The 12,224-nt window shown below is 43.6% G+C and overlaps 1 protein-coding gene across 2 annotated transcripts in view; it reads left to right on the top strand.

The window, feature by feature from the left end:
- Positions 1-7,755, top strand: part of ADPRH (ADP-ribosylarginine hydrolase) — a 15,652-nt gene extending 7,897 nt beyond the window's left edge. For both annotated transcript variants that reach the window (XM_004373657.2, XM_023728843.1), the window contains exons 3-4: positions 5,550-5,910; positions 7,201-7,755. In XM_004373657.2, coding sequence (XP_004373714.1) covers positions 5,550-5,910; positions 7,201-7,615 — 776 coding nt within the window. In that variant the 3' untranslated portion in view covers positions 7,616-7,755. The remainder of the gene's footprint in view (positions 1-5,549; positions 5,911-7,200) is intronic.
- The last annotated feature ends 4,469 nt before the right edge of the window (positions 7,756-12,224 follow it).

The raw sequence follows: 12,224 nt of genomic DNA, 5'->3' as shown, positions 1-12,224 counted from the left end.
ATACCAGGTATGCAGGGATGGTTCAACATTAGAAAAACAATCAATGTAATCAGTCACATAAATAAAACAAAAGACAAGAACCAAATGATCTAATCAGTCGATGCAGACAAGGCATCTGACAAAGTTCGACACCCATTCATGATAAAAACTCTCAGCACAATAGAAATAAAAGGGAAATGCCTCAACATAATAAAGAGCATTTATACAAAGCCAACAGCCAACATCATCCTAATTGGAGAGAGTCTGAAAGCATTCCCCTTGAGAATGGGAACCAAACAAGTATGCCGTTTATCACCACTCTTATTCAACATTGTGCTGGAGGTCCTAGCCAGAGCAATTAGATGAGAGAAAGAAATAAAGGACATCCAAACTGGGAAGAAAGAAGTAAAAGTAACTCTCTTTGCAGATGATATGATCTTATGCACAGAAAACCCCAAAGAATCCACAAGAGAAAACTCTTGGAACTAATAGAAGATTTCAGCAAAGTATCAGGATACAAGATAAATGTACAAAAATCAGTTGGATTCCTCTACACCGATGAAGAGAACTTTGAAGTGGAAATCACCAAATCAATACCATTTACAATCGCCCCCAAGAAGATAAAATACTGAGAAATAAATCTAACCGAAGACGTAAAAGACCTATATAATGAAACCTACAAGACACTACTGCAAGAAGTCGAAAGAGACCGACATAAGTGGAAAAACATACCTTGCTCATGGATAGGAAGACTCACCATTGTGAAAATGTCTGTTCTACTCAAAGCGATCAACATATACCATGCAATCCAGATCCAAATTCCAGTGGCATTTTTTAAGGAGATGGAGAAACAAATTACCAACTTCATATGGGAAGGGAAGAGGCCTCAGATAAGTAAAGCATTACTCAAGAAGAACAAAGTGAGAAGCCTCACACTACCGGATTTTAGAACCTATTATACCACCATGGTAGTCGGAACAGCCTGGTACTGGTACCACAACAGACACACAGACCAATGGAACAGAATAGAGAATCCAGACATAAATTCATCCACCCACGAGCAGCTGATATTCGACAAAGGCCGAAAGTCAGTTAATTGGGGAAAAGACAGTCTCTTTAACAAATGGTGCTGGCATAACTGGATATCCACCAACAAAAAAATGAAAAAAAAAACACATACCTCACACCATGCACAAAAACTAACTCAAAATGGATCAAAGACCTAAATATAAAATCTAAAACGATAAAGATCATGGAAGAAAAAATAGGGACAATGCTAGGAGCCCTAATACATGGCATAAATGGAATACAAACCATAAGTAACAATGCAGAAACACCAGAAGAGAAACTAGATAACTGGGAGCTCCTAAAAATCAAACACTTATGCTCATCAAAAGACTTCACCACAAGAGTAAAAGGACAGCCTACAGACTGGGAAAAAATATTTGGCTACGACAAATCCAATCAGCTTCTAATCTCTAAAATCTACAAGATACTGCAAAACCTCTACAGCAGAAAGACAAATAACCCAATTAACAAATGGGCAAAGGATATGAACAGGCACTTCACCAAAGAAGACATTCAGAAACATGAGGAAATGCTCAGGATCATTAGCCATTAGAGAAATGCAAATGAAAACTACAGTGAGATACCATTTCACCCCACCAAGGCTAGCATTAATCCAAAAAACACAATAAATGTTGGGAGAGGTTGTGGAGAGACTGGAACACTTATACACGGCTGGTGGGAATGTAAAATGGTACAACCACTTTGGAAATTGATTTGGTGCTTCCTTAAAAAGCTAGAAGTAGAAGTACCATAGGATCCAGCAATCCCGCTCCTTGGAATATATCCTGGAGAAATAAGAGCTGTCACATGAATGGATATATGCACACCCATGTTCATTGCAGCACCGTTCACAATAGCAAAAAGATGGAAACAACCTAGGTGCCCATCCATGGACAAATGGATAAACAAATTATGGTATATTCACACAATGGAATACTATGCAAGGAGAAAGAATAATGATCAATCTGCGAAACATCTCATAACATGGATGAATCTGGAAGGCATTATGCTGAGTGAAATTAGTCAGTCACAAAATGACAAATATTGTATAAGACCACTATTATAAGAACTCAAGAAGTGGTTTAAACACAGAAGAAAACATTCTTTGATGGTTACGAGGGTGGGGAGGGAGGGAGAGGGGAATTCACTAACTAGATAGTAGATAAGAATTATCTTAGTGAAGGGTAGGACCACACAATAGAGGGGAAGTCAGCACAACTGGACTAAACCAAAAGCTAAGAAGTTTCTCTAATACAACCAACCACTTCGAGGAACAGAGTAGCAGGGGCAGGAGTCTGGAGACCATGGTTTCAGGGGACATCTAGGTCAATTGGCATAACAAAGTTTTTTAAGAAAATGTTCTGCATCCCTTTTTGGTGAGTGGTGTCTGGGGTCTTAAAAGCTAGTGAGTGACTATCTAAGATACATCAATTGGTCCCAACCCACCTGGATGAAAGGAGAATGAAGAACACCAAAGACACAAGGGAAATAGTAGCCCAAGAGACAGAAAGGGGCACATAAACCAGAGACTCCATCAGCCTGAGAGCAGAAGAACTAGGTGGTGCCCAGCTACCACCAATGACCACCCTAACAGGGAACACAACAGAGAGTCCCTGATGGAGCAGGAGAAAAGTAGGGTGCAGAACTCAAATTCTAGTGAAAAGACCAGACTTAATGATCTGACTGAGACTTGGAGGGACCCAGAAAACATGGCCTCCAGACTCTCCATTGTCCCGGAGCTGAACCCATTCCTGAAGCCAACTCTTTGGAGAAAGATTAGACTGGACTATGGGACATAAAATGATACTCGTGAAGAGAGTGCTTCTTGGCTCAGGTAGATACATGAGACTAAATGGGCAGCTCCTGTCCCGAGGCGAGATGAAAAGTCCAAAAGGGATGGGAGCTGGTTGAATGGACAGGGGAAATCCGAGGTGGAAAGGAGGAGTGTGCTGTCACATTGTAGGGAGAGCAGCTAGGATCACATGACAATGTGTGTATAAATTTTTGTATGAAAGGCTGACCTGAACTGTAAACTTTTGCTTAAAGCACAATAAAAAACAAACAAAAGAATGTTGATAGAGGTTTATATCAAGGAGACAGTACTGTGTGTAGTTGTGATAAAAATAGAAACAACCTTTGTTGTTGTTCGTTGCCACGGAGACGACTGCAGCTCAGGGCAGCTGGACGTGTGTAGGGTAGAACTGCTCCATCGGACTTTGTACACTGTGACCTTTCAGAAGCAGATCGCCAGGCCTGTCTTCCGAGGCCTCTGGGTGGATTCGAATTGTTAACCTTTCAGCTAGTAGTCAAGTGCTTAACCATTTGTGCCACCCAGGGTCCTAGGAACAACCTAAATGCCCCTAAATAAATTATGGTGACACATTTGCTGCCATTTGAAATTATGCCAATGCATATTTACTGATATAAAAAAACCCTCACACAGTTGCCGTCGAGTCTCTTCTGACTCATGACAACCCCGTAGGGGTCAGAGTAGAACTGCTCCATAGGGTTTTCAAGGCTGTGACCTTTCGGAAGCTATCTGCTGGTAATCTACCAGACCTTTCTTCTGAGACCCCTCTGGGTGGGTTCGAACCGCCAACCTTTCAGCTAGTAGTCAAGCACTTAACCATTTGTGCCACCTAGGGAGCCCACTGTACAGTTTTCAGTGGCTGATTTTTTAGAAGTAGATTACAAGTCCTTTCTTCCAAGGTGTCTCTGGGTGGACTCGAACCTCCAGACTTTCAGATGGCAGCCAAGCACATTAACTGTTTCACTACCCAGGGGTTCCATTTACTGATATGGAAAAGTATTATTATATATTAAGTGAAAGAAAGGTAGGTTATAAAACAGTGTGTCTTTTATGAACCCATTGTCATTGAAAGTATATATCTGTATTAGGGGAGGTCTGGAAGAATATGTACAAAGATGTTATTTATACCTGAGTATGGGAATATATATAGTTTATTTTGTCTTGTTTTGCTTATTTGTATTTTCTAATTTTTCTGTAATGAGCAACTATAAAGAAAAAGATAGACATTTTTAAAGAAGAATGGGAAGGGTCTTGTGGAGACTCCTGGTCCTGAATCTCACTACTTTGGGAGCGTTTTACAACCCGCTGACCCACCAGTCCTCTTAGTGAAAAGCCCACCTGCCCACTTCATTCAGGAGCCTCTGGTGAACCCAGATATTGTCCAGAGACATCTGGAAGGCAGCCTGTGTTCATCTTTTCTCAACATCTCATGTTGCTTGTTTGACAAGGTGAAAGTTCTCTTTATCCACCTGTGCCATGAACATTGCTGTGGATACACTGGCTGATCAGGGACCAATACCTCAGTCCATAGTATGTTCCCTGCCACTGCTTGGCTTACGTGTGTATTCACAGCTCCCACTAAGACAGGTGGATGGGACAGGTCTGATCATACCACTCTCATGGGAAAACCAAGGTCCAGACTCTGGTTTCGTGACTTAACCTGTTCCTCTGAACCCATGGCTCCTCACCCGAGTCCAGTGCTCTTCACTGTAGAATTTGTGGCCTTTTTCTGATACAGGCAGTCCCAGGGTTATGAACATCCGAGTACGGACAACTCGTACTTACCCTTCAGTATTATGGAAATTTGCCTTCACTTTGAAACAATTGAACCAACCCTAAACCAAAAAAAAAAAAAAAAAAATCAAACCCATTGCTGTCCAATTGATTCCAACTCATAGTGACCCTATAGGCCAGAGTAGAATTGCTCCGTAGGGTTTCCAAGATGTGTCTGGTGGATTACAAACTGCCTGCCTTTTGGTTAGCAGATGAGCTCTTAATCATTATGCTACCAGGGCTCCGAACCAATCCCTACTCCCAACAGATTCTCTATCACAGTCAACTTCACTTGCTGCACATGCAGCTTTTAAATCATTAAAAGGCTTTGAGCCTTTTCTTGCACTAAAGTAAGGCTAAATAAGAACTGTATGCACCTCTTCTGGCTTACCTACAAATTCGACTTAAAGACTCCAAGACACAGTTAGGAGCGGATGCCGTCGGTAACCGGGGACTGCCTGTATTCAGGAACTCCATTGTCAGGTTCTCATTAGACCATTTAAGGGCTTGGGCTTTGAAGTCTGATGGTTTTGACTGGGCGACTAATTAGCTGCTTGTATGATTTTAAACAAGTTTCTTAAATTCTGAGCCTTAGCTTATTCATTTCACAAAGATAATAATACTTTATGCCTACTTTTTGTGTTCTTGTGATGATTAAATAATAACTGGTAAAGATTCTAAGGCTCTCTGTGTGAATCTTCTCCTTTTATTAATGTTATCATGCTAAGGATTGTATATAAAGTAAGGCAGTGTGGAGATGGGGTTTGAGATTAGGGTTTGGAGTTTGGTAGATGTGTCATATTTTCTTGGCTTTCCCTTTCCATTGAAGAAACTTGGGGACAGAGCTTGGTTCCTCCCTTCTGCTGGGGCATTTGCTTTGGTTACACTAACCCCCACACCCTACCTGACTCTTCCCCAGGTGCCACCTCAGCACAGAACGCCATGCAGCTGGAGCCGCACAAGGCCAATGGCTGGAGGATTCCCTTCAACAAGTACGAGGGTGGCTGTGGGGCTGCCATGCGGGCCATGTGCATTGGTCTCAGGTTCCCTCACTGCAGCCAGAGGGACACACTGATCCAAGTGAGCATCGAGAGTGGCCGGATGACCCACCACCACCCCACAGGATACCTGGGTGCCCTTGTGTCTGCTCTTTTTACAGCCTATGCTGTGAATGGCAAACCACCCCAGCAATGGGGAAACGGTCTGATGGAGGTGCTACCAGAAGCTAAAAAGTACATTGTCCAATCAGGCTACTTTGTGGAGGAGAATCTTCAGCACTGGTAAGTTTACTGGTGTGTGTGCATGCTAGAATGTGGTTGGATCTGGGGGCATACGTGCACCTGCTCAAGTGTTCTTCCATTTTATCCAGCCCCCTCCCTGCCCACCTGCTAAGGATTTCAAGTTCACTTCCAGCAGTGGTTGCCGTAAAGTAGCCAAGTGGAAGCCTCAATCAGTTGTTGTTGTTGTTAGGTGCCATTGAGTTGGTTCTGACTCCTAGCGACCCTATGTACAAGAGAACGAAACCCTGCCGGGTCCTGCGCCATGCCCACAATCGTTGTTATGCTTGAGTCCGTTGTTGTAGCCACTGTGTCAATCCATCTCGTTGAGGGTCTTCCTTTTTTTTGCTGACTCTCTACTCTACCAAGCATGTTGTCCTTCTCCAGGGACGGATCGCTCCTGATAATATGTCCAAAGTATGTGAGACAAAGTCTTGCGATCCTCACTTCTAAGGAGCATTCTGGCTGTTCTTCTTCCAAGACAGATTTGTTCATTCTTTTGTCAGTCCGTGGTATATTCAGTATTCTTCTCCAACACCATAATTCAAAGGCACTGATTCTTCTTTGGCTTTCCTTATTCATTGTCCAGCTTTCGTGTGCATGTGAAGCAATTGAAAACAACATAGCTTGGATCAGGCGTACCTTAGTCCTCAAATGAGTAGTGCATCCTTAATGTGTCCCTCTGTGTAAGGATCTTGCTCTGTATTCCAGTTTTCTCTAGTTTTTGTGGTTCTGCTCTACTGAGATGAGCATTCCTGCTTATCTCCTATTTCCACAGAACTTGTTTTTTCAGTATTATTTTGACTGGCTAATAATATTTTGAAATCCTTGGTTAGAATACTCGAGAGATAGGTTTCTCCACTACTGAACTGATAAGACCACATATTCCCTTTTTGTGAGTTCACTTCTTAGTACCTTTCTTGAAATAAAAACGTCCAGAGGCTCTCTGCTGAAGTCGCCCATGGTTATGATATCCTAAAGTGTCACCCTTGAAAGGTAAAACTTGACATTACCCTCAACCCAGAAAAAAATAGACCTTTATTTTCCACTCTCTAGCTTGATGTATATCTTCTTTATTTAGCAGCAGATGCCAGTTCCTTGTTTATGTAGATCCTTAGCAAAAATTTATTGAATGAATGTTGCTTAGAGCTACTTTTGATTTTGTATGTAGGTTAGGATATTACTACAAGAAATTGAACTCATCTTGGAATTTTCCCTGTTTGCACATCCATCTGATGCCTTTCCTTTTAACTTTATTTTTTCAGTTGATGTAGACTTTTTTCCTTCCTACAGGTTCTACTTCCAAGACCAATGGGAAAAGTATCTAAAACTTAGAGGGATTTGGGACGGCAAATCAGCCCCTATCTTCCCAAAGCCCTTTGATGTGAAAGAGAGAGATCAGTTCTACGTTTCCGTGAGCTACTCTGGCTGGGGCGGCAGCAGTGGGCACGATGCCCCCATGATTGCCTATGATGCCATCCTTGCTGCAGGAGACTCCTGGAAGGAGCTTGCCCACCGAGCCTTTTTCCATGGTGGAGACAGCGATTCCACGGCTGCCATTGCCGGCTGCTGGTGGGGAGTTATGTACGGTTTTAAAGGAGTGAGTCCTTCTAACTATGAGAAATTAGAATACAGAAAGCGGCTGGAAGAGACAGCGAGGGCTTTATATTCTCTTGGTTCAAAGGAAGATACTGTAACTGCCCTGTAGGGACGTGTGATGTTTGTCGCTGGTGGTTTCTTCTTTTGTGTAGGAACTGTCATCCCTTTTCTGCTCTGTTTCTTTTCACTTTTTCCGAAGTCAAGAATCATAACCTTGGACTCCAGGAATTTTGAGATCACAAGTCCCTTGGGCACCTTAAACTCAGTGTTTCCAAACTCATCCTTTTCTCCCTAGATCTGTCCCTTTTTTTAATACTAAGGAGGCTTTATCTCAGTTGTTGGGTCAGCATCTCCCAAGCTAGAAATCTCATAGCTTCCTGCTTGAGTCTTCATATTTATCATCTACTTTTTCAGTGTTTTGCGTGTTCATTTCAGGTTAAGTTGCCCGCAAAGTGGAATCCCAGACAAAGATTTGAGTGCAAGTAGTTTATCTGGGAGATGATTCCAGGAAGCACCGGTAGAATGGGGAAGTGAGACAGAGAAGGGAAGGGAGCCGGAACAGGGCGCGTTAATGAGCAGGTTGCTACCGTGGGCACCTGACTCAATCCATGTGGACCGAGGTGACTTACCTGAGGGCAAGGAAACCTGGGCAAGTTTATTCCCCAACTCCATTCCTGCATAGGATCATGGGATGCTCCCAGGGATGCTGACTCCAGGTCCTTCTTGACCTGGCTCTTGAGCAAGCCAAGCACAGATGTTTTCAGGGAACAGTCTGAGATGCTTGCAGCAGCAAGCTGTAAGATGCATGGGAACAGCGAGGGTCATGCGTGGGGCCCAAACAGCATCTGCTAGAGTGTTCTACCTTTTAGGTATCCTTTAAACGTATTCACTTCTTTTACCCTCTTTCCCTGAGTATTTCTCTGTTGGATTTCTGCAATCCAAGCAACTCACGTCTGGGGAGCTGCTCTCTGTACTTTCTCATTATGGCATTTAACATGTTACCAGTTCTGTTTTTGCCTATTTGCTTGTCTGTATTTGCCCCTAGGGAGAACCTAGCACAGTGCCTGGGCACCCTGTATGCACTTCATCACTATATATTCAATAAATTGTTGTTAATTAACCTCCTTTCTAAGGAGCCCTGGTGATGCAGTGGTTAAGTGCTCAGCTACTAACTGAAAGATTGGTGGTTTGGACTCACTCAGCAGCTCCACAGGAGAAAGACATGGTAGATCATCTGCTGTCATAAAGATTATAGCCTAGAAAACCCTATGGGGCAGTTCTACTTTGTCACATGGGGTCACTATAAGTCGAAATCGACCCAACAGCACCTAACAACAACAACAGCCTCCTACCTGGTGCCTCTAACTCTAGTCTTGTGTCCTTCATTGCCCTCCAGAGTTATCTTTACAGATAATAAATTGATTATGCTGAACTTTTAATCATTTTCCAATAAATAAATACATTACCCCTTTTCTTGGTTTCATGAGATGCTCTTCACTTTCTGTCTTAGTCATCTAGTGCTTCTATAACAGAAATACCACAAGTGGATGGTTTTAATGAAGAGAAGTTTATTTCCTCATAGTCAAAGTAGGCTAAAAGCCCAATTTCAGGGTCAGCTCCAGGGGAAGGCTTTTTCTGTCTGTCGGCCTTCTCATCAGTGTTCCCCTGGACTAGGAGCTTCTCGGCGCAGGGACCCTGGTCCAAAGGACGCGCTCTGCTCCCGGCACTGCTTTCTTGATGGTATGAGGTCCCCCTGTCTCACTGCTCACTTTTGTCTTTTATATCTCAAGAGATTGCCTCAGGACACAATCCAGTCTTGTAGATCCAGTCCTGCCTTACTAACACAACTGCCACCCATCCTCCCTCATTAACATCATAGAGGCAGGTTTACAACATACAGGAAAATCACACAGTACCAGGAATCATGGCCTAGCCAAACTGATACACACATTTTTTGGGGGACATAATTTAAACCATGACATTCCACCCTTTGGCCCCCAAAAAATCACACCCTTGCAACATGGAAAACATATTCACCCCATCATATCACAGCAAAAGTCTTAACTCCAGGTCCAAAATCCAAAAATTCCTCTTCATCTGTGAAATCTAGAATACAAGTCATCTGTTTCCAAAGGTACAATGGCAGAACAGGCATAAGCTAGAGATTTCCATTACAAATGGGAGAAATTGAAGGGACAGAAGTGATAACAGGCACCAAGCAAATCAGCAGAACACATTACATTAGCCCTCAAGGCTTTGAAAATAATCCTCTGTTCTCTGAGACAATTTATACAATGGCCCTGCCCTCCAGACTCTAGGTATTGGCCACAGTCTCTGGACTTTGAGTGGAGGCCCCTCGGCCCGGGGCTTCAGCTCCGCCTTCCAGGCCCACTGGGACAGCAACTCTGTTCCCTTGGCTTTAGGCGCACCATTCTCCTAGTCCATTGGAGTGACAACTCCACCGTTAGAAACACCAGAGGCCATGGCTCCACACTTTGAAACCCCTGAGGTCATGGCCATACCTTTTGAGACGAAGTAGCTCAGCTTCTTGTGTCCCTTGTCTCTTCAGCTTCTGCTTCCTATGGCCTCTAGGCCCTCGGCCCTCAAGCCCACATCTGCCCTGCTGGGGCAAGTGTTCCAAAGCTCAGTGTCTCCACCGGTATAAATGCCTGGAGGCACCCCACTCTGACAGGAAGCCTCCTGCACACAGGCACTCACCTCCCTTGCTCCGTGGGTCAGCAAGCCTAGCTCCACCAATAAGTGCGTGGAAGCACCCCACTCTGCCAGGAAGCCTCCGTTGCACACGCACTCAGCTCTCTCGCTCCGTGGGTCAGCTCCAGCACCGTCTCGTACTGGTCTCCTGGTTCTGCTGCTGTAGGTTCTCTGCTGCTGCTGGTCCTCTGTCACTGCCACACGTCTATCCATTCACAGTTTTAAAACCACGTCCACATTTTAGGTATCTGTTAGAGCAGCACCCCACTCTCGGTACCAAATTCTGTCTTAGTCATCTAGTACTGCTGTAACAGAAATACCACAAGTGGATGGTTTTAATGAAGAGAAGTTTATTTCCTCACAGTCAAAGTAGGCTGAAAGCCCAATTTCAGGGTGTCAGCTCCAGGGGAAGGCTTTTTCTGTCTGTCGGCCTTCTCATCAGTGTTCCCCTGGACTAGGAGCTTCTCGGCACAGGGACCCTGGTCTAAAGGACACGATCTGCTCCCGGCACTGCTTTCTTGATGGTATGAGGTCCCCCTGTCTCACTGCTCACTTCTGTCTTTTATATCTCAAGAGATTGCCTCAGGACACAATCCAGTCTTGTAGATCCAGTCCTGCCTTACTAACACAACTGCCACCCATCCTCCCTCATTAACATCATAGAGGCAGGTTTACAACATGCAGGAAAATCACACAGTACCAGGAATCATGGCCTAGCCAAACTGATACACACATTTTGGGGGAGACATAATTCAAACCATGACACTTTCCTTTTCCACCCAGTAAATTCTTACTCATCCTTCAAGACCCAGCGCAAATAGAACCTCCTGAGTGAAACCTGCCTCAATTGACTTGTCCACTTTCTCCTCACCATGCCGGCAGCCTTCCATCCCTAGCCCTGTTACCGTACTGTTCCTGTCGTGTGGTGATTGTGTGTCTCCTGGGTCAGTCTCAACCTCCTTCTAAAGGATTATGTCTCATGCCTGTTTGTGGCCTCACTCATTGCCTGGCCCACGAGAGACACTCAATAAATATTTATCCTGCAAGTTCATCAAACTGTTGACGTGAATGCTTTTAACATGCAGTTCCACATCTGTTTCATATGGCCTCTGCCTTTCATGGCCAGGAATGACCTGGCCAAGATGCGCTGCAAGAGATGGCGAGTTTGATGCTTGTTGCTTTGACCATACCTGTGTGCTGGTGGTGCAGTAGTTAAGAGCTTGGCTGCTAACCAAAAGGTTGGCAGTTCAAATCCACCAGCTGCTCCTTGGAAACCCTATGCAGCAGTTCTACTCTGTCCAGTAGGGTCACTATGAGTTGGAATCAACTTGACAGCAACGAGTTTGGGTTTTTTTTTTGTTTGTTTTTGGTGTGCTAACTTAAATGAGACAAAGACTGTCAACTCTGTACGTGAAGAAGGACTCCAACAGAGGCATGGCATTTATAATTCTTTAATACATAAACGGAAAAGGAAATTTCAAAGCTCTTTCTCTAGCTTAAAGAACTCTCACATATATTTGCATATTTCAGAAAACAGAGATGTCATTTTAAATATTACAACTAGTCAAAAAAAATTCTTAAGTGGGTTAACCAATCAGAATTGCAGGCTTTTATGAGTGGTGGGTTACAGTTCACAGAATATAGAAATAATCTCTTAAATTCAGGTATCTGAAAAGACTCTTGTACAAATACATTTGAGGACAGTTTTAGAGTAAAAAGAGTATACATTTTCACACAAGATTCCCAGGCAGAAGATTTAGAGACTTTCATGATAGTTTTCAGTTCCCCACTTGATTAGAACTGACTTTATGAAGCAGAATAGGGTAGGCTTTTCTGTAGCTGTAGGATAAAAGGAAACTTTTTTTCGCCTTGTCTTTCTGAGATTTCTTTCACCGGTCATTAGGAGACCCTGCAGTTTCTAGGCTGAATACTAGAATTTTATTAGCACTGACCAAAACCCAAGCGACCCAGATACTTAAATCTTAAGTTAGAAATGGGCAGAAGTA

The sequence above is a fragment of the Trichechus manatus genome, unplaced genomic scaffold, assembly GCF_000243295.1.
Source record: "Trichechus manatus latirostris isolate Lorelei unplaced genomic scaffold, TriManLat1.0 scaffold00026, whole genome shotgun sequence".
NCBI classification, from domain to species: domain Eukaryota; kingdom Metazoa; phylum Chordata; class Mammalia; order Sirenia; family Trichechidae; genus Trichechus; species Trichechus manatus.
Note: the sequence above shows the minus strand (reverse complement) of the source record. Positions and strands in the feature narration are given on the sequence as shown.